This window comes from Bemisia tabaci, chromosome 1 (assembly GCF_918797505.1).
Source record: "Bemisia tabaci chromosome 1, PGI_BMITA_v3".
Taxonomy (NCBI): Eukaryota; Metazoa; Arthropoda; class Insecta; order Hemiptera; family Aleyrodidae; genus Bemisia; species Bemisia tabaci.
Window position 1 is genome coordinate 22,351,912 of NC_092793.1, and position 27,999 is coordinate 22,379,910.

General features: G+C 38.6%; 1 protein-coding gene across 2 annotated transcripts in view; it reads right to left on the reverse strand.

Annotated features, from left to right (window-relative positions):
• Positions 1-3,913: 3,913 nt before the first annotated feature.
• The window catches only part of LOC109041147 (vitellogenin), a 393,940-nt gene continuing 369,854 nt past the window's right edge, over positions 3,914-27,999 (reverse strand). The window contains exons 1-20 of one of the 2 annotated variants that reach the window (XM_019057357.2): positions 26,999-27,164; positions 24,530-24,699; positions 21,206-21,748; positions 18,426-20,161; positions 17,886-18,054; positions 16,220-16,833; positions 15,403-15,619; positions 14,229-14,475; positions 12,824-13,070; positions 12,264-12,561; positions 11,626-11,857; positions 11,079-11,219; positions 10,600-10,757; positions 10,038-10,181; positions 9,538-9,708; positions 8,593-8,890; positions 7,565-7,797; positions 6,931-7,212; positions 5,081-5,701; positions 3,914-4,211 (exon numbers count right to left, since the gene is read on the reverse strand). In XM_019057357.2, the coding sequence (XP_018912902.2) occupies positions 4,065-4,211; positions 5,081-5,701; positions 6,931-7,212; positions 7,565-7,797; positions 8,593-8,890; positions 9,538-9,708; positions 10,038-10,181; positions 10,600-10,757; positions 11,079-11,219; positions 11,626-11,857; positions 12,264-12,561; positions 12,824-13,070; positions 14,229-14,475; positions 15,403-15,619; positions 16,220-16,833; positions 17,886-18,054; positions 18,426-20,161; positions 21,206-21,748; positions 24,530-24,699; positions 26,999-27,149 (6,819 nt within the window). In that variant the 5' untranslated portion in view covers positions 27,150-27,164 and the 3' untranslated portion in view covers positions 3,914-4,064. Of the gene's footprint in view, positions 4,212-5,080; positions 5,702-6,930; positions 7,213-7,564; positions 7,798-8,592; positions 8,891-9,537; positions 9,709-10,037; positions 10,182-10,599; positions 10,758-11,078; positions 11,220-11,625; positions 11,858-12,263; positions 12,562-12,823; positions 13,071-14,228; positions 14,476-15,402; positions 15,620-16,219; positions 16,834-17,885; positions 18,055-18,425; positions 20,162-21,205; positions 21,749-24,529; positions 24,700-26,998; positions 27,165-27,999 lie in introns of those variants that run through there. The other variant, XM_072298066.1, reaches the window with a different exon arrangement.

Sequence of the window (27,999 nt, forward strand, 5' to 3'; positions counted from 1 at the left end):
CGTGCACACGTTTAATATGCATGCCTCGTGGGCTACGGAATGAGTCGATTGGTATTTTGATCGGGCATAAATCTGTGACTTATTATTTCATTGTCCTGCTCTTTTTTGGGTGTACATCTAACCTCAGGTCACATCAGTGACAAACTTTTACAGAAGACTCACGACCAGACGATTACGGTCCTCCTAAAAGAACTTTGTGAAAGTTCATATGGGGGATCAGCATTATTCTTGTTTACGACAAAATGAGAGAGATGCTAAGGAAACGAGAGCCTTGAAGTGAGACCCGGTTTGAAAAAGTTACGTGAATTTGGTGTTGAATTGAATGCGTTGAAATTGATATTTTCTCCGTCAAATTACCGTCCTTTGATTACTTGTGCTTTAATCTCATAAATATTTTGTTTCTAAAGAATACAGACTAAAGGCTTTTTTGTGCCAGTATATTTTTACAAAGACCATTTTGCTGGGCTAAGGAAAAACGCCGTATGAGCATTAGGAAGTTGCCAAATTCCATCGGATAAAACTTATGTTTTTTAGGTAGAGGTATTCACATTTCCCCATAGAATTTTCAGACATTTTAGATCGAATTGCGAACAAAATTGGCTGAAAATTTTGAAGAAAAATATTCAAACTTTGCCTAGTAAATCCGGTTTCTATTGAAGTAAATGTGGCGACGTTTAGGGGCTCATACTGCGTTTTTCCTTAGCATGGCAGCATTGTGTAGATAATTTAGATAACATTAAACTGCGAAGCGTATGAAAAAAGCCTAAGTCTCATTGCAAATGACTGCCAATGACATCTCTCTCGTGGATCTTAACGAGAAGAGAACCTTGAGGAGAAATATGTCAAAATCGGAGGAAATGGTTAGTAGTCTGCGTTTGAGTGAGAGTTGAATTCTCTGGAGACTGAAAAGAAAAAAAAGTGCTCATCTACAAATTGTATAATTAGCCGCCTCACCTGTTAACAACAGCGTGTCTTCATGCCAGCAAAGAACTGAGCCCGATGAGTTGGCCTCTACTACAGTATCGACGGAAGTCCTCATAATTACGGGCAGAATCACTCTCGTGATCAGCAGTCTCGGATGCCAAATCAGATGAGGAGCGAGAAAAAAATTCAAAATTGTGACCGTTCCCAGAAAAAGAGACCTTAATACAATAAAAAAAATAAGTAAAAAAAATATCGCTAAAAAACCGAAAGCTAAGTTATTGTTTCCAAGGCAAAAAAGAGTGCTTTGTAGGCGTTTTTGGTTGAATAACGCCCAGAAATGTCGAACGCTACAAACTTTGTGGCGGTTTGAAATTTTGAGATTGAAGGAAGCGAGGTGTTCAAAAAAATCTGTTATATTCACAGTACAATATTATCAGGTCATAATGCAACTTATGCAATGCCCTCTTATGGGCCAAACATGAATTAACCCGCCTGAAACCTTTTTTTTAAGGCACGAGAAAGAGTTTTCCATTGAAATTTCTTATCCGATTCTTCCTCAATTCTATAAACTAACATCAATTTATTGAAATTTGCCTTTGTCAGTAACTCTCCTCCATTTGCCTCCCAAAAATGTCAGAGAAAGTAGATTATAGGATTATTTAAAGTTTCTACCTCAAAAAACGATGCTCTTATAGTGACAGCTCTCTGAAATTCTAATCTGCCGTGTATATGTCAGAACATTGTCAGATTATATTGCACCTTCTTGCCTCTTTCTGGCACAATCATGAACTTAGTCGCTCGTAACATACAAATATTCTCCACGATGCGACACGTAGATCAGAAATTCTTCAAAATCTCGGACTTAAATTATCGAAAAAACTCTATAAAAATCGTTTTATGAAATTTTTCGTCAAAAAACTAAGGTTCCCTTTCCCATGGATGGTTAACTTTTGTAACCCTACCTCTGTGTTTGACGCAATGCGTGAAGTATTCACGCAGTCTTGTAGGCGCTATGCGTTTCACGCTGATCACACTGTGTTTGGCGCAATGCGTGAAGTATTCATGCATTCTTGTAGGCGCTATCCGTTTCACGCTGATCGCAGTGACCGCACTGTATTCGTGCAGCCTTGTAGGAATGTAGGCGCTACATATGTGATACATGCCGACCGCCGCGCCGAGGGCTTCTTCTTTTCATTTCAAGTCCTCGTCATCATTTCTCTCTCAGTCGCGCCGTTCCTGACCAAATTGCGTGTTTGATCTCTCTCTTAACTCGATTAATTAAGGGTGCTGTCTCTTGTACCACCGAAAGACGACAAAATTAGAAATTACTATACTCTCAGAAAATGAGAGATTTTGTTTGTGATTTTTTTAAAAATCCGATTTTTTTTTAATACCTACATTCAAAAAAATTGCAAAATTTGCCGCTTCCTATTTTGCCGCCATGGGCCGCGGCCCATGTGGCCACCCCCTTAAACTAGGTTCCTTCCCATGGATGGTTAACTTTTAGGTTAACCTTACCTTACTTTTTTTTTGCTTAAAGCCAGATGATTTTTTATAATTAGTTACCATGTTCTTTGGGGCAATATGGCACCGCGGTATGAGCAGCGGATCTACTACTCTCGCGCATCCTCTCACTTTCCTCGGCGGAATCCGCAGGCGCCGGACCCGTGACGCCCGCGCCGCGCCGCGGCGCCGGCGGAGCGCATCCGTGCCGAAATTTGCAAATCGGCGTCCGCAGCGCCTCAGCCCACCGCCCGATGGCCTGGCGGTCAGCCGCTCGGCCTTGATCCACACAAGAACAATAGCCGATGCAGTGCGGGTTGCGTGAAACACACCAACACAGGATGCTCTTAGCGTAATCCAAGCCTACCGCCGCCGGAAAAGCCGCAGAGTTTGAGACCTGGCTTTTTGCAAGTCACTTAGTAGCTGATAACAGCGTATTGACGCTTTTAATCTGGGTTCATGTAGTCGGGATAAATAGAGAGAAATCGGGATCAATAGGGATAAATCAAGATGATTCAGGCTTAATAGAGGTAAATGAAATTGAATTTGAATAAATACTTGGAATGAACTGCTGTGCGGAACGGAGTCGTATACAGTTTACTCTTTTTACAAACATTATTAATCGTGTGTTAGAAAAGACGGATTTCCCCGAGCGAGTGGTGTTACCTATTCTTTTCGGCCGCTAGGATTCGGCATGTCATTCCTTTCAATGTCCGTTATACGCACTTGAAGAGATTTTTCTTCTGTCAAAATGAATAAAAATGGACGGCTGTAAAGACAGTCATCGGATTTCATCGTTTGAATGGTCACTAAGACTCATTCAAGTTCAATTATTTAGACTCTCCAAAACCTCAATTGAACGCTTTTTCTATATGCTTCATTGATATGATAATAGCTCATACGGTACGAGAGAAGAAATCTCTGAATTCTAAATCTATACAACCACGAAAGCAAGATTTCTCCTGCATGAATTCATTCATTATTTAATTATTTGCTGTGATACTCGAAAAAGGATACACAATTTGATAGCAGTGCGACTGAGAACATGAAAATTTAGAAAAAAATATATGTATTTCGTCCCGAGACAAGGTCAGTTTCTTTGAAGCGATTCGACTACTTTGCGTACTGCTTTGAATAGTGCGAAAGAAAACACTTATACAATTGAGGTATGTTTCTTACCTTGGCTATATCAATTTTTCTTATCAAGCGAGGGAAGCTGCGTTTCATTTTTATGTGGAATTCCACTATTTGATCAATAAAGAGTATTTTAACTTCTTAGTTTTGTTGTAGTGTAAACGTATGGTTCATTTGTTCATTCCATAATTGATTTGAAAAACCCCTCTATTTTTCTTCTTGTATGATATCATTATTTTTTATGTTGATCCAGGTATCTGAGGCGGTAGTAGAACTTAACGTACCGACTACATGAGCTCTTTTGCTCCTTAAAATTTTCGGATAGAGCATGTTAAACAAATTAAAACTGAAATTTTTTTGCTAGAAATGAGTTTATTCAATTTTTTTATACACAGAGGACACGGATTTAATTTGAAAATTGAAAGTCCGGTCTCTGCTTAAACGGAATAAAACTAAACTACAGTGTAATTAATACATATATACAATTACTTAACAATTAAAACTTAAGCTACACAGTATTCAGGGATGTTAACCTTGAATTGACCGTTGGCTTTCTTGGTAGAAAGTTGGCTTGGGCTAGCTCCCTTCTTGATGAGCTTCTCGAAGTGGCGAGCTTCCTCAGAATTTCTTGAGACACAGTAGAAGTCGATCTGAAAGGGAAAAATTACATGTTTTATTTTACGAAAAAAATCCGTAATTAATGGTGAATGAAGATAATTGGCGGAGGGGATGTGGTTTCATTTATTCAGGGAATGTACGATAATAAGTTGCCAAGCAAATTTATCTCAACAAGCAATTAATTTCTAAAAATATTAATATTTATCTTGAATTCAAAAAGCAGCCCTGAAGAAAGAACATGTTTTGAAAACAAGCAGGATACAACAACCGAGACGTCCCATTTCTATTTCATACTTTGCGACCAATCATGACGCTCTCTCTTAATTAAAAATCCCTCCATTGCGACCATCGAGAAATAAGCCGGAAAAATTATATACTTGTACCTAAGACATACTTTGTCTCTTTTTCGGTTGGGCGCCGGGAGGGAACCCTTAATCATACCGATGAGTGTTCGAGTGACTAAAAAAGGCATCAATTACAATTGATTTTATTCAAATGCTAGGTTTACTCTTTTTTACGCTATTTTGTTCATGTGCCATATTTATGACGCCAGACAGAACTTCCCTTATAAATCTATGACACGCTACGCAACCCCTTACTTCTCCCTAATTGTCATCGATTATTTGAAAAAAAAAAAACGTGGCTTCAAAATATTTTCTTTCTATGAACTCATGCAATGTTTCAAAAATTGGTCTACTAATAACGCTAGGTTTATCCCCTTTTGCCCATTTCTCCTTTTAACGTAGGCATTGGTCTCTCCTCCCCAAATGCATGGTGCAAAATTTGTTCCTCCCCCCGAGGAAAGAGATGATTAAAGAGTTTTTTTTTTTTAATAAGAGCTCTGCGTTGAGTTAAAGTAAATCACACACAGCCTAAAGCATAATTATACATCTATAATTACCTCCTTGTAAGCTCCACCTTGGGGCTTGTATGGATATCTGCAAGTAGGGATAGCGTTAACAGAGAAGCAAGTTTTCTCTCCTTCGTTCATCACACGGTAAAGCTTGTGGATGGAAGGTCCGTTTTGGTTTCTCTGTTCGTAGCTGTTGTAGTAGGAGGCGTCCATGGAGGATGAGGAAGAGGAGCTGTCAGAGCTGGAGGAGGAAGAACTGCTGCTGGAGTAGGAGTTGTCCTCGTTGCGGGCGTATTTTTTCTGGCTTTGGTAGTATGGGTTGTATTGGTAGTTGTATCTAGATGCATCGTAGTACTTGGAGTTCTTGTAGGCAGATTCGTAGTATTTGTCAGAGTTGTTGTACTTGTAGTACTTGTATCCGTTGGATCCTTCATTGCGGCTAACGTAGTTGCCAGCGAGGTAGGTCTTGTAGGCGCAGGAGCCTTGTTCAGCATGGTCGCGTTGGGATTTGAGTTCGGCAGGGGAGGAAGAGTCGATGAAAGCGTAGGCGGCAGTGAAGTACTGAGGGTTGCTCATGATGCAGTTCTTGGGGCTGGTGAAGTCATCGGCGTATTGGTTGGAGTAAGTTCCACAGATACCACGGACGGCACCACGGTATTGGCTAGCGGCCTAGGAAATAGTAAAAATCACCAATTAGTCACGGGTTGTCGAGGAACATCATTATTTTTGTCGTGTAGAACTATTGGGAAACAATCTTAATGGCTCCAAGGAAACTTTACGAAATTTTTCGCTTTATTTTGAAGCAAACATTTGTTGTTGTTATTTAATAATGTTTGGAATTTAAATTCGAGGAAATTGTTTCACTGATTATCTTGCAAAATTTCATTCAAGATGCATCCCATAAAGATTATAGCATGAAGAAGAAATACTCATCAACATTTGCAGTATTAGTAGAAAATTTCACGTTCGACCTCTTTAAAAGGCTCATCTCATTGTGCGGTGGGCTTTACTGCGAGGATCTAAATGACAGAGTGCCTTCAATTATTCATTTATACTTCAAAGACATCTCTTAGGCATAAATAGTTGCCCTACAGATCATGCTCAACGCATGATGATATCAAAATTGAAGCTTCAATTAAGGTACTCACATCTTACGCCTGTGTGCCCTTATTCGTGCCTAGGTTTCTTCGTGGTATAAACGAATAATTTTTAGCGCTCTGCAATTTTGGATCTTCGTAATAAAACCCGCCTTTGGCGCCGCACCGCGGGGCGCGGATGAACTGTGAAGCGGCGAGTTAGACACTCAAAACGCCTTCATCTGCGTGCGCATGCAACACGGACATCCGTCGAGCACGTATAGTTGCATCAAGGCGTTGTAATGCAATTCGTTCAGTGTTCGTCGCTTGCGCCTCAAAGGAAGGCGTTTCGCTTGTTTCTCTTACTCCGTAACTGAATATTATCGTTGCGTTTTGTGCCGATGAAGTAAACTATCACTAATATTTATCGCAAAATTGTCAATTTTCCAAATAATGCTTTCATTGTGTAAATATAACAACAAATGCATGACCGCAAAAACCGGACTCCGGCTCCTATACGTCAACAAAACCTTTTATATTTTTTTTGCTAAAAAAATCGAGGAATTTTAAAGACTCGAATCTGATAAAAAAAATAGGAATTTGGGAGAATTAGCCTGATAGATGTCCAAATCCCTCTGATACAAGAAATCGCCGTTTTTAAATTTGTGAATTTCAATTTAATGCGCTTCCATGGATTTAATAATTTTTGGAGAAGTGAAACTTTCAACATGAATTCCAGGACGACTTTTTAGGTAAAACGTTAAAGAATAAGCTATCACGACTGTTTTAATCAGTTATGATTTCATCTCAAGCTGTACTCACTTGGAATTTAACGCGGGCACCATCGTAGAAAAATTCAAGTCCAGCTTGAGGAGCAAAGAAGCGGATGGCTCCGTCAGGAAGAGCGTAGAATTGGGCGAAGATCTTTCCATTCTTGTCGAAGAAGTCGTTCATGTACTTGTACTGAACGTGTTGGTATTCCTTGTTGAATTGGACCTTGGCAGCAGGGTTGCTGGCGGAGAAGGAGTTGGAGAATCCAGCGTTCTGGGAGGCGGGTTCGAAATTGAATTCGTATTCACCATTGTTGAGGACAACTTTCAATTCCTGAAAAAGAAAAAATAATAACGTGTTTCATCTTTATTTGCCTTAGATGTTGATAATTTCATTAGTCCCATCTGAAGAAGGTTGCTGTCACAGGTTTTTATCCTTTTCGTAAAACTGTGCGTGAAAGATTTATACATTTCATTTGCGGGCAAAATCCGATGTTTAAGTATATTTTCCCTTATTATTTAGGTTTTAAAGCAATAGGGGAGTAATTTAAACCTACAATATAAGAACATAGAGGAAAACCCAAAACGGACCATTGAAAAATGTGTAATATGTTTATCCGCATATTAAATAATTTAGTGAACATCTCATCAAAACAATGAAAACCGATCATGAATATCACACTTACCTTTTGGCCGTGGCTGTTTTCTCTGGCGAGCACAGCGGAGTAGAATCTCTTTTCGTTGTAGTCTCTGTAGCTGTGCTGGTTTTTGTTTTGTTGAAAGTACCCGTTGAAGTTGTTATTGTAGTAGTTGTTTCTGTTAACGTAGGCCATGAGGACGTACCAGTTGTTTTGGAAGTGAGCTGGGAAAGTTCTGTTGTCAAAGGTGGTGGCAAATCCCTTGTCAGCAACACAAGCAGCTAGAAAGATAGATCAAATCAGGCTCATGCGACTGTACTTTAGTAGAATTTAGGGGTTGCAATTTTTGAAAGTGTAACCAAAAGAGTACCATCGAAATTCATAACATTTCTCAGAATTTAAGAGATGTCTTTCTACAGCAGTGTTGCTAGCGTATATTTTGTATTTTTACTTCCTAAGAAGGAGGTAGGCTCCGGAGGGTTGTAAAATTGACAGGTGGCACACAAGTCACATTTAAAGTCTCAGAACATTTTAAAAACTCTCAAGAACTTGTTTATAAAATAGGTATGAGACGCGAAATTAAAACTCAGTTCCAGCGTGTTTGTGACCCATCAGATAGTTTCGTGTGAGCCTTAAATCGACTATATTTTGCAATCAGGAACTAAAATACCTAGCTAAGTTTAGAAACAATGTATGTAGGATCAGTTTTTCTATGCACATAAGTGCTCCTTCAGGTAAGTAAAAATTGTAGTTCTTAGTTGCAAAATAGAGTCAAATTCAATTTTAGTGATCAGACTTGCTTACAATGATATTGGGATGGTAAACTGCCTAATGTAACGTTGTTCTTCACTGAAAAAATGGTACTCTGTTTTAGCACCTAGGATGTCAAAAATGTGTCTGGTGATCCTAAGATGCTGCCTTGATTGCCCACGCAGTTGAATTTGCATTCATAGGATGTAAAGTTAACTACGAGGGCAGCAAAGGTAGCATCTTGGGATCACCAGACACATTTTTGACATCCTGGGTGCTGAAATAGCATCATTTTTTTCAGTGTCATCTTTAATTTTAATAATTACCTTGGTATCTTGATCGGAAGGTCTCTTGCATCAGGAAGTCGAAGGCGGAGTAAGTTGGGTGGGGGGCGAAGATAGCGGAAAAGTATTGGTTGACGGGGACATTGTCAAAGACGGCGGAGAAAGCGGGAGAGTAGAATGAGAAGTTAGCGTATCTGAAGCTTGGTGAGAACTTGAACACTCCTTCAATTTCGTTTGGTTTGTAATGAGGGTTGACGAAATTCTCGCTTTGGTATTGGTATCCAAGATGACGGGCGATAGAGAAGGCCTTGTAGGTGTAGTTCTTGAAGTATTCAGGAACCTGTGAGCATTACATCAAGATTAGTTTTCTTGACAGCGAACCAATGAAAAAAATAAATGGAAAAATACATGGCTACGCTGGTTTAAAAACGAGCCATGTTTACGTAAAAAATCACTAATCATAATCCAGAACTACCGAGGAACAGAAGATAAAATAAATCATTCATTCATTCACTGTGATTTTACATACATTTTTTTTGCGCAGGAGTGCCTTCTACGCTCTTATCATTAACCTTAATCATCACCTTTATTTTTGTATTTAAACAGGGAGCTAGACCCCCTGACCGCTTTGCGGTCCAACTTACTAAAGTGCTTCGCGTCTCAGGCGTTATACGTTATGCGTTACGCGATACTCTCATGCTTTCATATTGTGGAGTAAGATATTGCTCAGTTAGATAACGTAGGAGGCGGCCACCTAAAGGATGAGTGATGAAATCCCAAAAGAGATGAAGAGATGTCAGCTTCCGAAAAATATCTACCATGCCAGATTCCAGTGGCGGTTAGGTGTCGCAGAGCGCCCTGGCGCGTTGTAAAAGCGACTAATACTTACACATGGTTTCACACATTCAATAATTTAAATACTGCCTCATGTAATGCGACATAATGTTACATGATTGTCCATGATGGTTTTGTTCGCATTATACTTACGTTCTGGAAGTTGAAGTTGTAGTAGTATTCGTTCAGTCTGTTGTCAGCGACGGTGAAGTTACGGCAGGCAGGGAGGAAGTATTGTCCGCGTTGCATCTCAGATTCACATTGTTTGTACAGGTCGTTGTCGCGCATGTATTGACGGCGCTCAGCGCTTTGTTTAGCGTTAGCCTAAAAAGGAAAATAGAGATAAAATTCATAGATGCTCGTTCTCCTCATTAAAGGTAGATTCCAAGATTTTGAGGAGGCTTTATTTTGAAAGTTAAATTGAAATTATGATCATAAAAGAGCTTGACACGCGCTTAAACTTTGGAAGTTACAGTCTTATTGCTGTTCAATATCTATATTTTTTTTAAAAAAATTGGAACAAACCTGCGTTTGAAAAAACTCAACTGAATGATTTTTACGATCACACTACTAGGATAAAACGGAAAATAAAGAAGTTTCCAAAGCTTTATCATGATAGTGACTTAGGAAAATAGTAACAGAATTTTACTCACATAGAAGTGGATTTTGGCAGCATTGTCAAAAGATTCTCCAAACTTGAAGTTAGCGTAGAACTTGGATGAGGGCTCGGCTTTCATAGCGGCAGCTGGGTTGGTGAGGGGAACATTGGGCATTTCAGAGGAGGCATGGAAAGCGTACTAAGGAAAGAAAAAAAAATACATTAAGACTATTTAGTAAATTTGTGTTACCTAATAAGGATTATCTCGAAAGCTAAGACAGGTACAACTAAGCACGGCCCTGTTTTACTCACTTAAGAACCTGATGAAACTCCCGATTTCTCCTATGGCAGGAGATCCAACCTTTTGAGGGCGGAATGCGATATTATTAATATTGATATCTTGAGTGTGACCTAAAAGACTTGAATCAAGTGCTAATTTATGTTATATATCTTTGAAGTTCGTGGTGTTTCACCACGAACTTAAAAAGCACATGACATAAATTAGCACTTAATGAAAAGTAATGGCGCCATAATGAAATTGAAACTTAAAATGGCTTGTTTTTTAGGTAAACGCAGTACACTTAGCACTTCTAAAAACTTCCCTTATGTATAATTACCTGTTGCTTCTTGTTGTTGGCAGTGTTGTATTTTCCGTAGAAAAGGAAACGAGATTTTTCTGAAACAGGGCTGCGGGCAAAGGCAAAGGTGGCAACGTAGTCAGCTTCCTTTTGTCCGAGGAATTGGGCAGAGAAATCAAAAGCATTTACAAAGGCACCTGAAAAAAAAAACGTTTATATCTAGACCCAATACTTAATAACAACCTGAGAATAACATTTTTCAAACTTTTTCATTGCATTAATTGAGACTGCATTTTACTTTTTATTTCATTTATATTTTTCTCATTTTTTCTACATTTTTGCTAACTTTTCAGGTTTATCCTCTCAAAATTTGAAAAAAAGCCTTTGAAATTACTTTTAAAGCTACAGGCAAACATGACGTGATGTAATTAAGCAGGTCCTAAATACTTTAATGTTCTTTCGATTAAAATTCAAGGTCAGATACCGAATTTTGCTTAAAGACACGAAATAAAACTTACTGTTGATTCCGGCGTAAGATCTGCGCACAAATTCGTACAATCTTTCTTCACTGTCAGGTTTGTAGATGGATGGGATGGCATCGTTGGTGTTAGCGTTTCTGCTTTCATGGTCAGCTTGTTCCTTGGCAGCGTATTTATGAGCTAAAAATCAAATTGAAATTGTTATGATCTCGAAAAATGAATAATAATGAACACTTGCGGTAAAAATTGACGTGAATTTTAAACGAATCATTAGAATATTACATAGAACCCCCACTTTGAAAGTTAATATAATGTTCTCCTTAATATGTTCATTCCGCACAATTTATCACACAGCCTTTTAGTCAAGAGGCCTTGTTTTTGTAAAAGTTCCCCTCTCTGTAAGTCTATAGTCAAGCTTGCAATAAAACGCTTTAAGTTTGCAGTGAAAGTTGGATTGTTTCCTTCAAAGTTAAAAATTTATTTTTTCACTCTAACTGGCGTATAAATATTAAAATATTCCTTCGAGACGAACATTTTTTTTAAGATGAAATATAAAAAAGGAAGAGAACATTTTGTGAGCTTATACCATAGTTGAAGGTGAATTTGGCGGCTTTGTTGGCGGAGGAAGATGGGTTGAAGTACAGGTTGAAATCGTTCTGTTTAATTTCCTGTTCATTCCATGGGTAGAAGAAGAATGAGAGGAAGTCGTTGCGTTGGAAGTAATTGTAGAAGGTAGCGAAGTCGAAGTACTTGTAGTCTCCTTTGTAGTTGGCACGGAAGTTGAATCCAATTTTATCATCTCCGAAGACTTGGTTGTACTGAAACAAGAGTGACAGTTTTGAGTATGAAATTCTTCCAAATCGCATCGCTACAGGAAGTTTCAAGGAAAGGCAACATTTAATGACTGTTGCGTTAATTTCGGATAATCTATTATTCATGAATGTAGTAGGAGGCCAACTTTTATCAAATTCGAATTAATGCTATTATTGATCTCTCGATCGTTTGAGACAAAGATCGATATCTCAAACTGATATGTAAAATATATAAAAATACAATAGAATAAATACAATTTTAAAATTATATTGAAATAAAAAAAAAAAAGTGTAAATACTTTTGATAGAGGTGCTAATGCTCTCCCCTTATTCAAATTTTGTTCATCATACATTTTAAGAAAATTGCAAAGGTACTTTGCTTTAAATGACAAAGATGAAGTATATGACGTACTTCGTTCTTGTGGCCGTTGGTGTAGATTTTCTTCATGTTGCTGTTGAATTGAACTGGAGCGAAGTTGAAGATGCTGTAGAAAGCGGTGTATGGGTAAGCACTGTAGTGGAACATTCTTTGTTCGTGTTGGTTGTTCAATGGTTTGACAACAATCTCAGCCTTAGTGTTGTAAACATCAAAGTTAGCATTGAACTTGAGTGGGAGGTTGAAGTTAACGTTCTTGTCAATTCCGGCAACATAGCGTTGGTGGTCGAAGGGAGTAACGAATCCGAATTTGGATTCCAACTTGAGGGCGTAACTGAAAAAGCAAAGAATGACAGTTGATGGTATTTTACTTTGACTTGATTTTGAGAAACTACAAAAAATGATAACTTCATGATTCTGAAAGTCTTCTGAAACCGAAATCACCGGGAGAATTCAGTAATCAACGGAAAAAATACGTGTTTATAAAAGAAAAATTCTGAACGCTTATTTGTGGGATTGATTCATGATTTGAGGTTTATAGGTGGTATTCTACATGTTTTAGTACGCAAAAAAGACACGTGGTGTTTTCAACTTACGCAAAGTCGATTTCAGCGGAGACATTGACGGCTTCAGGGATGCGGAACTTGTTGTTGTTGGCCTGGAATCCATGAGCTTTAGCCTGAACTTCTCCACCAAAGTTGAGGAGAGTTGGGAGCTTGACGGTGTAGGAGAAGGGAAGACCAGTAGCGGTTGGGAAACCAACGGTGAGGGCAAAATCGTTGTAGAATTTGGTGTAGTTGAAAGCGTAGCCATTGGAAGCCTTAGCCAGAGCATTCTCAAGATCTAGGAAATAATAAAAACAAGCTCGATATTACTATCTTGCATTTATTCAATTTTTAGCAGCTCATTTTGAAAAATGAGGTTAGTTAGAGGTAAAAGTCAAAAGTAATCCAAGCTTCCTCTTAATAATTGGTGAAATATCTGGTTGAAATACAACACAAAACATTAGACGGCAAAAAGAACATACCAGATGAAGGTGCATTAATAGTTTTAAACTTATTTTCTCAATTTCAAAATACTCTTATCTATTGCTGTATTTTGAACACCCCTGATATGAGGAAGTTATAAAATATCGAGGGTAAAACTACCAGGCCACAATCTCGTTTGCGGTGTTTAAAAATCTCCACTCCCATTTTTTTTTTTTTTTGCGAAAAAAAATTGAAATTTGAGGCAATAGATTTTGAGGGGTGGGGCTCGAAAGTGGGGGGAGGTGAAATCTTGTCCACTCGATAACTCGAGCGAAAATGAATATTTTGAGCTGAAATTTTTATAGGTGGTAGTTCTCCCCTAGGACTGGTTTGGTATTGAATTTGAGCTAAATCGGCCGAGCCGTTTAAGAATGGCGAGCTTTGAAAGTTTTAGGCGAGGGGTGCGCGGCATGAGGGGAGCCGACCGGAGCAGGGCCGCACAGTGGGTCGGGGGAGAAAGTTTTTGGACAAGCTGATCGTCGCACAGTGGGTCAGGGGAAGAAGTTTTTGGACAAACTTTTCGTCGCACAGTGGGTCAAGGGAAGGAAGATTCTGGACAAATTGTTCGTCGCACAGTGGGTCAGGTTAAATGATCTGTTCTTGAACAAAATCTCACCATTTAACCGTCACAACCTTTCGCAGCGCGTTCGCTGGCAACGTACGCAACTACTATTTTGTGCTATTGTTTTAGGGAGAAAAATTATTATCATTCTCGAAGTTTTTACACAGGTTTTCTTGCTCAGAGAAGAAAAATCAATAAAGTTTTCATAAGTTGACGATGGTAGTTTTCCATTCAAAAATAAAGTGTAACAGAAGTATACAACCCGAGATACGTGGTCTGGAAGTCTCACCGTCGATATACACCATTAATGCAACGCGGAAGAAAGAATATAAGATGTAAAAAAGTTATGGTAAATCGGATAATAATAACTTCATTCTCATGTGAAAATTTTTGAAGGAACAAATAACACACCTCTGGGGATCTGGTTGAAGAATTCCTCGTTGAAGAAAGCGTACTGTTTGGATCCTAAGAAATAGTATTGGAAGTAGGCCTCCAATTCTTTGGGGAAATCGGCCTTGAAGTTGAAGTTCTTGAAAATTTCTTCAGCAGAGTATTTAGAGAATTTCTCGAAGGACTTGTCCTGGTATTCCTCACTGAAGTAGAAAGTGTCAGCGATCTTGTCGAATAAGTCACTAGCACTAGAGGCGAAAGCACGGAACTAAAAATGAAAAAGTTACGTGTAAATAACTTATAGGAGCCCTCCAAAAATAAATAGGGGTATAATGATCACTCTCAATTTTTTCTTAAATCGATGAAAAAAGTCGAATTGAGTAGACTACGAATAAATATTGAATAATGAAAATAATAACAGAAAAATATATAAAAATTATGTGGCATATTTTTCATTAAAATCCTTCAAATAATATTCAGACTGTCTCTATCTACGCATTTGTTTTGAACACAATAAATTTTGATACAATCACGTCAATTTAATAACACGCCTTTTTGGGACAAAGACTTAAAATACCTATTCGAAAAAAGAGAAAAGATTAAATTAGCGTCATTTTAAAGTGCCTTCAAATCAGGTGTAGGCAACACGAGCTCTCACGTGGTTGAATGGTGGTATCGTTTTGCGATGGCGCGATCACTCCGAAAATACTGAAAAAAATAGGTATTCATAAAACCGGAAAAGATTGCATGAACGCATTGTCATTCCGCCTTCAATTTTTAGTGTAGGCAACACTAACACACGAGGTGTGTATCCCAAGTCGGGGAATTTTTTGTAGACACGATAACTTTTATTGGAATCACGTTAACTTGTTCAAACTTTAATGATATGCCTTTCCGTCATATTAAGGTTAAGTTCCTCACTTAATGAAGTGATCATTTATTTGAATTGTAATAATGGCAAAGTATCTGAGCCCATGACATCGGTCACGTGCTTAAGTAAGGAGTAGCTAGTTCCGGTTCTGCAGCTTTTTCTTTTAATTCATTTACTGTCCTCTCAACAAAATTCCACAATGTACTCCTTTTTTCCGCAACAAGACCGCAAATCCATTTTCGGCGATTAAACAAAAGGAAAACTTGTGGGATAATTTTATTTTCGAAACAGGGCACTGGAAAGTGAATTTGAAAAAATACTCACGGAAGCAACGCGTTTGTTGAATCCTCCAACGTGACGGAAGAAAGCGGCATAATATTGGTTGGGGAATAGAGAGTCATCGCCTTGGATGGTGTCAGCGTAAACACTGTAAGCAAGGTTTTCTTCTTTGACAATGTAGTCACGGAGCCACTTCTTGGAGAATTGGAGCCCGTAGGTCTTGGGGCTGAGAAGGTGAACAGCAGATTGGGCAGCTTGAGCACTGTGGAGAAATTTTGAAGATGTAACAGCGTAATTTTAATCAATTTACATTTGTTACTATTGATTAATGATCAAAATAAATGCTACAATAATTATAATTTTATAACAATTGACCGGTAAGAGAGGGAAGGGAGATATTAGAAAATAAAATGTTAGTAGCAGGTGCACAAAATTGGTCTAAAAACTATTCCGAGTCACCTCGGACGCCAATTTTCCCTCCTGTATTCACTTTTTCGTTGACTAGAATAGAAATTATTATAACACTCATACTGTCGGGCTATGGAATAACGCAGTATAAGCCATCGAGCGTTGCCAAATTTCCTTCGAAAAACAATGAATTTTCAGGAAAAATTGTAAATATTTCTGCTCTGATTTCTCGGAGGATTTTGTTTGAATTTTATCTAAAAAGTCTGAAAATTCCAAACAATAATATTCCTAACTTTCTTCAGAAATAGATATTTTCTGAGAGGAAATTTGACAACGTTTGAATGCTCATACAGTGTTTTTCCTTAGAATGGCAGCATGGGTCCCCTAATTTTATAAATATGAAAAAAAGAAGAGAAAAATACATTTAAATGGCGGAAAAATGATGAACACTCACAGCTCTTGGCGGAAACCAGATCGGGAGTTGGCGGCGGCGTTTTGGATGGCGGATGAGACGGCAGCGTTGACTTGTTGGTCTTGGTCTTCGTAGGTGAACTGAGCCATACGTTGGAGAGTTTGAGCGGATGGGTTAGTTCCGAAGATCAAGTAAACAGCAGCAACACGGACCTCTTGGTTTTCTTGGGTGTTTTGGTAGATCTTGAAAAGAACTGAGCGGGCCAAGTTAGGGTAGACATGGGCAAGTTCGTTGAGGGCGAAGACCATGTAGGTACGTTGGTAGGTAGAAATTGGGATCTTTCCTTCGAAGTAGGGCTCGAAGACGCTGAGGATGTGTGGGTGAGCAAAGTTTCCGAGGGCACGGGTGTATACTTGGATTTTGCGACTGTCACCTTGAGCAACAGCTTTCTTCAAGTATTGTTCGAAGTAAGGGATGTACTGGCGGGTGAGAGCCTTGGAATGCTGAGAGAAGTAGAATCCGTAGGTGTGGACAGGGTAGTATTCGTAGGCATTTTTGTGGTTGACGGCGACCTTGCGCATTAAGTCGGCGAAAGAAAGGAGGGCGGTTTCGTTCAAGTAGTCGGAGTGTTGGACGTAGTCACTGGTGGCGAATTTCTGCAGGAAGAAAAAGAAAATACATTTTTGTAGAATTGAATTTGATAATATAGTGATATTTTCCTCTATTTTCTTACGGTTCCTCGAAAATAGAGTTCATCTACTATTCTCTAATACTGCAGTGCTAAGGAAAAACGCCGTGTGAACTTCCAAGCGTTGCCAAATCTCCTTTGATAAAACACAAATTTTGTGGTAAACTTATGAATATAATTCCTTCCGATTTTTCAAAAAAATTTGTTCGCAACTTTACCTAACTTCTTGAAAATTTCAAGGAAAATTGGACTACATTTTGCAATTTGGACCTATATATTCTAGCCCGGTTTAAAAACAATGTATGTGCCAATAGTTTCCCTATCCACACGGAAAAAAATAAATTGCTGATTCAACAATTCAATTGCTAAAAACAGTGAGTGCAATGTTTCAACGTAGATTTTACAACAAAAAAATGCTACTCTAACCACATTGTAAACTAATTTAACCACGGGGGTGGTTAAAGTAGCATTTTTTTGTTGTAAAATCTACATTGAAACATTGCACTCACTGTTTTTAGCAATTGAATTGTTGAATCAGCAATTTAATTTTTTTCCGTGCACATAAGTGTTTTCCAGAAGAGCCAGAATTTATAGTTCCAAATTGCAAAATATAGTCCAATTATTCCTAACTTTCCTAAAAATAAACATTTTATCGAAGGAAATTTGGCAACTCTCGAATGTTCATGCATTTTCTGAGCACGGCAGAATAGGTAAGAACTTTTGATATACTTAACAAATTAGTGCATGAACAATTAGCATATGAATTACTTAAAAAATATACAGAAAAAAATTAATTTCAAGCAAATAGGCTGTGTGTATTTTCCTGATTAATAAATATTTTAAAAGCCATTAGGATGCGAAAACGCGCATTATTTGATAAAGTTTGCCAAATAATTAACATGAGTTAAAATTATTGATTCAGAACTGAATTTTTCAGATACATTTTTTAACCTTTGGAATTTTTTAAACTGCAGTTTGATAGAACTGCCAAAAAAAGAGGAAAAATGAAATAAAACTCACGAAGAAGTAGTTCATGTATTCAGGGGTTGGTTCACGAGCAACAACTGGAAGACGGTTGATCATGAAAGAGGCTTCATATGGGGTGATTTCTTTGCGTTCAATGAAGTTGACGATGGCAACGAAAGCAGGTCCAGTTCCAGCTTCGACAAGAGCGTCACGGAAAGCCTTCCTAAAAAAGTAACAAAGAACTGGCAGGTTATAAAAAGTGCTGAAACAAACTTTTCACTTTCAGTTCGATTGTTCATTCGAGAATTTGTATGCAAGTCTCTCTACAGGATGCGAACAATCCTTGAGATCTCTGTGAAAGCCGAAGTTGATTTCAAGGATATCACCACAAAATTGAAGGTGAAATTACTTTTTTAATGAATTTTAAAATATTATAGAAATTGCCGATATTAAATTAAAGTATTAATTTTAAATCCGATATTTATTGGGACTTTCGTGATAAAACTAATTTTTCTCATGCCTGTGATAAAAAGTATAAACTCATACGCAGATTGAAACACTTATTCATTATGCAAATTACATGAAAACACTAACCAAGCATAGGTCTTCTTGTTGTCTTCTTGGCTGTGGCTTGATGCCTTGTAGTAGTTGAAGTAAATTTCGCGGGCAGCTTGTTCAATTTGCTTGGCGTCCATTGTTCTGATGACTCTGGTCAACAAGGTGAATTTTGACAGAGTTCCTTTGGCGGGAATTTCACTTGGGTAGCGTAAGTCTTCGGCGATTTCAAAGGCCAATTTGCGAGCTACAGCGACACCATTGACTTCCTTGGCGGACTGGATGTTGTTTCCGTAGTATCCGACGAAGAAAGGAAGGAAAGGAGTGCGTGGGGCTTGGTACAAACGAGGCTTTGGCTGGTGTTCTTCCTCGCTGCTGCTAGAGACAGAAGATCCGTAAGAACTGTTGTCGTCGGAGCTAGATGAAGAGCTAGAGTCAGAGGAGGAGCTGGAAGAGCTTGAGGAGCTAGAGGAGCTGGAAGAGTCGGAGGAGTCAGATGAGCTGCTGGATGAAGAGGAGTCGTAGTAGCCAGCTCCGTTGCGGTGAGCAAAACTGGCGAATTTACCATTCCTGTGCTTGGAATCGTATTCCTCGAAGTTACTTGGGCCGTAGAAGGCTTGGTTGTTTCCATTGTGGCGTTTCTCGTATTGGTCGTTTCCATTAGCGTAGGCGTCTTGGTCGTTGTGTCCATTTTCAAAGTTTGACACATGTCTGCGAGAGCGGCTGCGGTAAGCGTTGTGGTTGTTTCCATTGTTTTCGTTGTTCCTGTTGTTTTCGTTGTTCTTATTGTATTTGTTGTAATAGTTGTCGGCATGGCTGTTGTTGTTTTTGTTGTAGTAGTTGTCGGCATGGCTGTTGTTGTGCTTGTTGTAGTAGTTCCTGTTACGGTAGTAATCTTCCTCGGAGCTGCTGCTTGAGCTGGATGAGCTGGAGGAATCAGAGGAGCTGGAAGAGCTGGAGGAGCTAGAGGAGTCAGAGGAGCTTGAAGAGCTGGATGAGCTGGAGGAGCTGGATGAGCTGGATGAGCTAGATGAGCTGGATGGGCTTGAGGAGTCAGAGGAGCTGCTGGATTGGTATGAGCCGTAGTATCCAGTTTCGTTGTTACGGGCGAAGCTGGCGAATTTACCATTCTTGTAACGGTAGTTGCTTTCCTCAGAGCTGCTAGAGCTGGAACTGCTGGGGCTGGAGCTGCTGCTGTAACTGCCGTAGAAAGAGTTGTTTTTGTTGCCATTTTGGCCGTTGTGACCGTTGTGTCCATTGTGTCCGTTGTGTCCCTTATTTTTCTTCTCGTATTTCTTGTTTCCATTAGCGGAGGCTTCAATGTCGTTTTGCTTGTTTTCGTAGTGAGACAAGTCTCTGCGAGAGCGACTACGAGGGGCATTGGAATCTCCGTTGTGTTGGTTGTGGTTGTTCTTGTTGTTGTAGTATGCTTCCTCGGAGCTGCTGCTGGATGAGGAGGATGAGCTGCTGGAGCTTGAGCTTGATGAACTGCTGCTGGAAGCACCATTGTTGTTGTAGTGTTGGGCATATGCGTTTGGAGATGCAGCCAAGTAGTCGTAGACTAAATTGTTGATCTTGCGGGAGTTTGAGACGCTGCGGGGAGATCCGTTAGCTTGGTGGAAGGAAGCCAAGGTCAAGTTCATGACGCTGACAACCATTCCCTTCTGTGATTCATACATCTGTGGACTGATGACGATTTTGTTGGTGGAGACGGAAGACTGGATGGTGTAGTATTTCACGTTTCCGGAAATGACAACACGGTTGATGTTGGACCGCTGAAACAGTTAGAAAACAAATGGTAAATCCAACGATCACGAGAAACTGCAGAGGATATTATTATTTTTATGCTGACTTTTTTCTGAGGTATGATTGCAGGATGTTCATTTTCAATACTAACTAATTTTGCACGTAGTTTCCTCAAATTCATGAACAGAATTGGACGTATTTCTATCAAACGGAACTAAGCGCCAATTTGAGTTCCTTTTAAGGATTTTAGAATGCCGGATAGCGCGTTCTGTCAAACGGAACTAAGCGCCATGGAAAAACATTGCGAGTATAGGACGGAACGAGCCCGACGCCCGATTCCGCCGCCAATCCAAGCCCCCCGCTACCTTCCTCCTCCGATGGCGCTTAGTTCCGTTTCACAGAAATACGTCCAATTGATAAGTGAGTATCACTTTTTGTTGAAAACATTTATATATTTTTCGGTGCTGCTCAGATTTTACACCTCATTTAGCGTATCATTCGCGTCTCACCAATTTGAAAACTAAGTTTTTCGTCTAAAATTTCAAAAAAATTGTTTTGTCAAAATAGTAAACTCGTATCTTTTATTGGACTACATTTTGCAATATTGAACCACTGTTGTGCCTCATTCAGAATTGCACCTATCTGCATACAGGAACCAATAGTTTTTACGATGCTTTGAAAATGAGCCCAAAATCGTAGTTTCTAATTGCAAAATGTTGTCATATTTTACTGCCTCCAGCTCTGTGCGCCAATACACAACCAAAGCAGCACTGTAAAGCTCATACCCCGCTTTCGCACAGGAAAGATAAGTCGGAAAGTTTTTGCATTTTTGGGCGTAAGCTCCGAAATAAAGTTAGGGAATTTTGCGGAGTAATCATAGATGAAAGCGGACGCAATGAATTGGCATTCAAAATAAAATCTGGTTGGTGTCAACATATTTTAAGGGTCCAATATTTTTAAAATCATTGCTTCAAAAAATAAAATGCACAGGCCCCACATGACAAACTCACTTTATAATTGTTTGCTTTAATCATAATAAATGATAGAGAGGGTGAAAACACTGAAGAACTTACGGAGAGGAATTGTCCCATCTGGTTACTGGCGGGTTTCCAGTTGGTCAGACCGGTGATACCAAAGTGGTAAGCAGAACGTTCCTCGCACTTGCTGTAGTTGGTAGTCTTGACAATGTCGATGAACTGTCCATTCTCACGGAAGTTGGGGAAAGGAACCAACCAGGGTTTGGTTTGGAGTGTGATTTCTGGCAGAGGTGAGACATCGTAAAGAGTCTCGCATTCACCGGTGACGGAGTCTTCCATGGTCTTGTAAACACCGTAAGGCTTGTTCACTTTGGGCAGTTGGTTGTGGCTAGAGTGTTTCAAGTTTTGACCTTGGGTGTCAACTTGAATTTGACTAACAACAGCCTTGATGATGTTGAGTTCCCAGTCGGAGACATTCTTGTTAACGCGGAGACTGGAGACAACTCCCTTCTTCAGGTTAATTTCAAATGGCTCTTGGCTGAGGGGCATGTTCTTGTAGTTCAAGTGGCTGGAAGGGATGTGAGATTCATATCCACTTGGGAGCTCAGCATGAACTTGAGCGAATTCGGCATTTTGAATCTGAAATAGGAAAAAAACAATAGCCGTGTCAAAATGATTCGACATTAACATTTGCGGAGCTTATAATATTATTTTACGAGCCTCTAAGCTACGGGTAAGAACTAAGATCGTTTAAAATACGAAAACACCCCGTGCTAACAACCTATGCGTGTTGAAACTCTTCCTGAAAAGACATGAGCTTTTTTTAAAATATCCCATAAAAAACAAGCCGATTTCAATATCTTTCAAATTTGAAATAAAGAAATACACTGACACACGTGACACGTGGGTACACGGACTTTATGTCCACTTTTTTTACGTCCACAGACTTTTCGTCCACAATTTTTACGTCCACAGTTCTAAAGCCCACACTATTGTTAAGTCCATTACTTAAACGTCCACTAAGTTAAGTCCACAAATGTAAAGTCCACTAAAATCAAATTCAAGCGTCATATTTTAGTCCGTGTGTAAAATTATATTGACAATATCGAAATGAGAAAATTAAGAGAGAATGAGGTGTTGTTATCGTAACTCATATTTTAAATGAAATGTTAATTTCTTCTTTTGATTCATCTTTTCAAATTGTCTTTGGTAAATACTTGGTTTCATTTCTATCCTTGAAATTTCCGATGTAAAATATGCCTTAAATGTACATTCTTTTTTTTTAATGAAATTGATTACTTCATTTTAAAAACATTTACATTTTTAAAACGTGGTAAATATTTGTAAAACCTTTTCCAAGCAATGGCATCGATATGAATCTCAATGAGCCGTAGTTGTGATGAAAGAAACTATACAAAAATTAATAAAAGAGGAAAAAAACTAAGAAGCACGCAATTTTTTGCGTTTAACTTATTTGTACATCGACCTCCTTGAGTCAAATAAGTCCAATTTTGAGCGTTTGGTTGCGCTTACACCACGCTGCAGCACAGTAAAAGCCCAAAACATAAAAGAATAAATTTGAATGCTTTGGAAATCATTAAATTTGACACGGAACCACTATTATATTTACAAAAAACACATTATATTTTCAAGTAGTACATATTTCTTTTTCATCAGTTTAAAAGGGAATAATCAATGCAGAGAGTGCAAACATTTCAAAATCATGAGTTGAAAAACGCTGACTCCGCGAGTTTAAATATTAGAGCCTAACACAGAGCGGAGCGGCGTGTTAGCAGCGCAGAACGCGCACTGGCGCCTACAAACCTAACGGGATACTTCACGCATTGCGCAACGCGTGAAGTATCCCGTTAGGTTTGTAGGCGCCTATGCGCGTGTCACGCTGACTGCCTGCCGCGCCGCAACGCTTTAAGCAACTATTTCGCGTCAGAGGCGTTGCACAGTATCTTACAAGATTGAAGGCGCACGAAATAACTAGTTAAAGAGGACTTTCAATTTTGACTGCATCTGTTACTGAAAAATGTTTAATTTGGCATTGGAGCGTTTCCTAGGCTCCCGCTTTGGTTATAATCTTATCATATCCGTACAGTGTACACATGAACAAATGTTTTTATCTGCTCTTAGAGTCTGTTCTCTTTCATGACTTGATTCATGAATGACATGTTTTTAAGAATGAAGGTAGTAGTAGTATGCATTTATTTTTGAGGTGGTTCCTGTCATTTAAATGAGAAGAAAAAAATGTGGACTTAACATGTCCACAATTTGGACAATTTTGGACATATTCATGGTTGGACATTAAATCATGTGGACTTAATAAAGACTGGACTTAACGTTTAGTGGACATAAATAGCGGTGGAAATTTATTTAATGGACGAAAGGTAGGTGGACATAAAGTCCTGGAAGCGACACGTGGTCGCCAATTTTCCGGAAACAAGCTGTAAAGAATATTTTGAATTTTTAACGCACAGCAGTGAAATATCTTGAAAACTCTGACTTATGGATTCAATCAATTTTTTAATCATTACTAACCCCTATTTTTCATTCCGAAGTTCAATTGAGGGGCTTGGAGGACAAGGCGCATGAGTGCAGTTTTTGCTATTTCGAGAAATACGTGTTTGAAGTCTCAAAATTACATGGATCCTTATGGCGGAAAGAAAGTTCAAACTGACTTTTTGATGCTTAATAATTGGAATTCGGGAGCGAATTTTTCACAGAATATGCCTTAAGACCAATTTTACTTGAAATCGTTGATGTAGGTATCGATTTTTTTCAGTGACTGCACTTGCTTGCCTCGTCCTCAAATCCCCCAATGGACCACTAGACAAGGTACGAATTTCAGCATTCTGATACATGTTTCTTAACCAAAATTTCACGTAAAACACGATGCGCACAACGAAAATTACCATAATCACATCCTTACGAAGATATTCAATAATTCTTGATGCGTGAATTCAAACCACCCGCTCATGAAAACTCAATGCTCTACGTGATTTATATAGCGCGCTAAACGTTTATCATGACAGTCTCTGAGATATAAAAATCTGGCAACCTCAATCTTGACGCTTTGGCTCAGTTGTAGCAAATTACTTATAGTGTGAGAGCACACGGTGGGAAATGAATATTGCTTGATTGAGAAGCTTACTGAAACCGTTGTAGTGCGCGATTTGACTCACGTAGAGCTTTGAGTTTCTTGTGAGCGGGCAGTGCAAATTCCTCGTGACCAATGTGAAATAAAAACGTCAATATCTTCGTTAGGAGTTGGCTTCAGTAATTTTCGTTGCACGAATCGTGTTCTACATGAAATTTTGGTTAAGAAACAAGTATTAGAATGCTTAAATTCGTACCTTGTCTAGTGGTCCATTCCACGTCAAAAAAGTTGAACTTTCTGGTTAAGGTACTTACGTAGGCGGACAATCTGTCGTCGGAGAAGGGTTGGACGAGAAGGTTGGCTCTGAATAAAACTCCGGCATATTGGTCGGCGACTTGGTTGAGGGCGGTCAGAGTGCGTCCGTTGACTTCATATTTGTACAAGTTTCCATTTTTCCATCCATATTGCGCATTGGCGGCTGCGACTGAAATTCCAAGAATATACGTTTTTCAATTGGCAAAGAAGCAGTATCAGTGGAAAAAAATTATCACTAACCTTTCAGCGATTTGGTTATTTCTTGCCATTTCAGGTTTTTTTTTTTTTTTTTTTTTTTTTTTTTTCAGATAATGTATGTGTCCCACGTACACCCCCATCAGACTCCATTCAAATTTATTTCGTGAATTCCGCTTATATAAGAAATCTTTTTTCAGCGTTTCAGACCCTTCATACCCTTTCATGAGCGCAAGGGGAGTCCATATTTTAATGGTTGTAGCTTGATAAGTTTCAAACGAATCCAGGTAAGTATCAATATCTAACCTGCGCTTAAAATGGTCTAAAATTGCCATTCTGGAAGAGACGATAACCATATCTCATTAAATAGCTATAATTTACGAGGGTTCTGTTCATTTTTTGATGATTTGGAGGCTATTTTATCTAAAATTTACTCAAAATTTGTGTTTTACATCCGAGCAAAAACAGATTTTCGAAATTTTCAATTTAATGCGTGTGGCAAAAAATGAATTTGAGTTTGAGAAAAATGAATCGTTTGAAAGTTACGAAAATATCAAAGTTGAGTAACGGGCAGGATCTTCAGGAATCCGGGTCTTCTTTGTAGCTAAGAGATCTTTTTTCATTCCCCCAAATCATCCACTTCCTCTGTCAGCTCAGCAGTCAGCGCCCATGCCTATGCGAGCAGAGGGTTGCGATGGTCGTGAGGGTCGCAGCGGAGGGAAGAAATGGAGGTCTCAGAGCGATAAGCGAGGCCCAGATTTAAAGATAAATTGTCTTTTACTCCCGTGACATCAACTTTGATTTCTCATAACTTTTGAACGGATCGTTTTACTAAAAATCACCCCTTCACACAATCAAACAACAAATAAAAAAATCTGGTTTCTGCTCCGATCCAAAAATACCGATTTGGATTAAAATCAATTTGAAATTATTTTAATATTTTCAAGGAACATAAGTAACATGGAACGCCTGATCGGTAATAATCTCTTACATAGAAAGATAAATTACACCCAATGATAGATTATGCTGGCAAAGATTTGTTATTGATAAATGTACTTTTCCGCTCAAGCGATATCGAGCCCCAAAGATTTGAACTCTGACCCCCTTCTCTTTGGCCCCAACAATTTTTTTGAAGTCTAGTGTTTTGGGAAAATATGTTTTAGCTCAAGCTAATATATACAATCAATTTCAAAATAATTCGAGAGGGGCGGAAAATGGTGTGATTTAAATGAAGCTCCGAACATTCCGAAAAGACAATAAATTATTTTTTAAGGTAGCCTAGAAACAACCACATCGTACCAGAGCTCATTTGATTTTAAATTTATACGTTACTGCTTCTTCTCAAACACATCATTTAATAAAAATGTCGCGGAATCGGAACTCAAAGCAACAAGGCAGGGTTGTTGTATCACGTGCATATGAAAAAGTCAATGTACTTTTTCTAAACAATTGTACCAGTATATTTGCCCTTTAAGAAACACACAGCTTTCTAGATTTCTTACGAGAAAGGTACACTGAATATACTGTTTAAAGTAACTTTCTTTCGTTTTCAACGGCAGGAAAATCCAAAAATTATTATACTAATTTTAAGATCATACTGCACTGAGTAAAAACTTCAGTCGAAACTTGCCAATATCAACATAAATGTATAATTGCAGTAGTTGTATTTTAAAATTAATATGTTCTTTACCGCTGAACAAGAAAAAAACAGGTAAAAGTTCGTTTTTACATTATTTGGTGCGTAAAATACATGGAGAGAAATACATTTTGGAGGAAACGTAAAAGCTGCTTCAATGGACCTCTCTAATATTTGGACTACATTTTGCATTTGGAACTTTAAATTCTAGCCCGGTTCAAAAACAACGTATGTGCCATTAGTTTCCCTTTGCACGTAAGTGTTTTTCCAGAAGAGCCAGCATTTATAGTTCCAAATTGCGAAATGCAGTCCATTTGGACTACATTTTGCAATTGGGAAATACTAATTCAGGCATATCCGTAACGACACCTTCTTGCACATGGAATTCAGTAGCCCATATGCTGTTTGGGACATGAGCCAGAAATAGTAACTCCTTTGGAAAATGCAGTTAATTTGAAACTTTCACCGCTCCTGACCGCGGCACTGGCAATGGCAAGTATCGCTACTCTTAGACCCTAAGTTTTAGACCCCCATCGAAATTTAATTTTCTCCGTGGATGCAGACAACAGTGTTTTTAATTTAAGCATAGAGAGACCGAATAAAATAAGTCATGAGTATCCGTGAAATATGAACTTACCCAGCAGGCACAATAATACGGGAGTCCACATGATCACAGAAGGTTTGAAACCTCTACTGGAATGCCTACCAAGTGTGCTTCCGAAGTTTATATACTGCTGGACCGGGTGATGGGTGAGCAAAATTTTTCTAGATACCTTTTGTTTGTCCATTTTAATTAGAGTATTGTGCAGCAGAAGATAAAGAAATTTCGCCAAAGCTCAGCAAATTGATGCTGGGACGCCGGCGCGCGTGCCATTTTATCTTACGCAGCAGTAGCAAACTAGGTATTTTTATCTCAAGATAGTTACGACGAATTTTTCAATGAATCCTAAAATCGACCGCTCTCAAAAAATAAAGTTTGGGGACATTCTCTATTTTAAGGTTACACATTTCCATGCAGCAGAAGAAAGTATTTCTGAATCTGAAACTAGAATGTATATTTTTAAGGTGCTAAGTATTAAAAAACCGGTCGAAACTCTTAGAAAAGTTTTACCGTTAAACCTAAAATGTATATACAAGTATCTCCAAAATATATTATTTCTAACACTGATTAGACTTCATTTTGCAATTAGGAGCCGATGGCTCATCCATAGGGGCAACTGACTGCGAAGCGAAACTAAGGACACACATATTTTCTCTAAAATGAGGCAGAAATATTGGCTCTTTAAATAAGCACCAAATTGTTTAATTAAGCACTAGTAACCTTTACATCCATTACATTTACGAAATGACGACAAAAACTTACGAAGTTGATGTCATGAAACGGTCTTTTGACTGTAGCTGCCACGGTATGATTTTCAAGAGAGCAAATTTTGCTCGTTGATCACAAATTTTGATTTTGGAAATGAAAACAGAATCCATAATTTTTAAAGCATCACAATACAATGTGGCAAATCTAATCATAAATGACTGTTTAAACTTTCAAAATATTTGAGTTGCACCGAAATGATTGGTTATAATTCGAATACTATACGAGGGGCTTGAAAAAGGGATCTATGTCGGCTTGTATGGATCTAACAG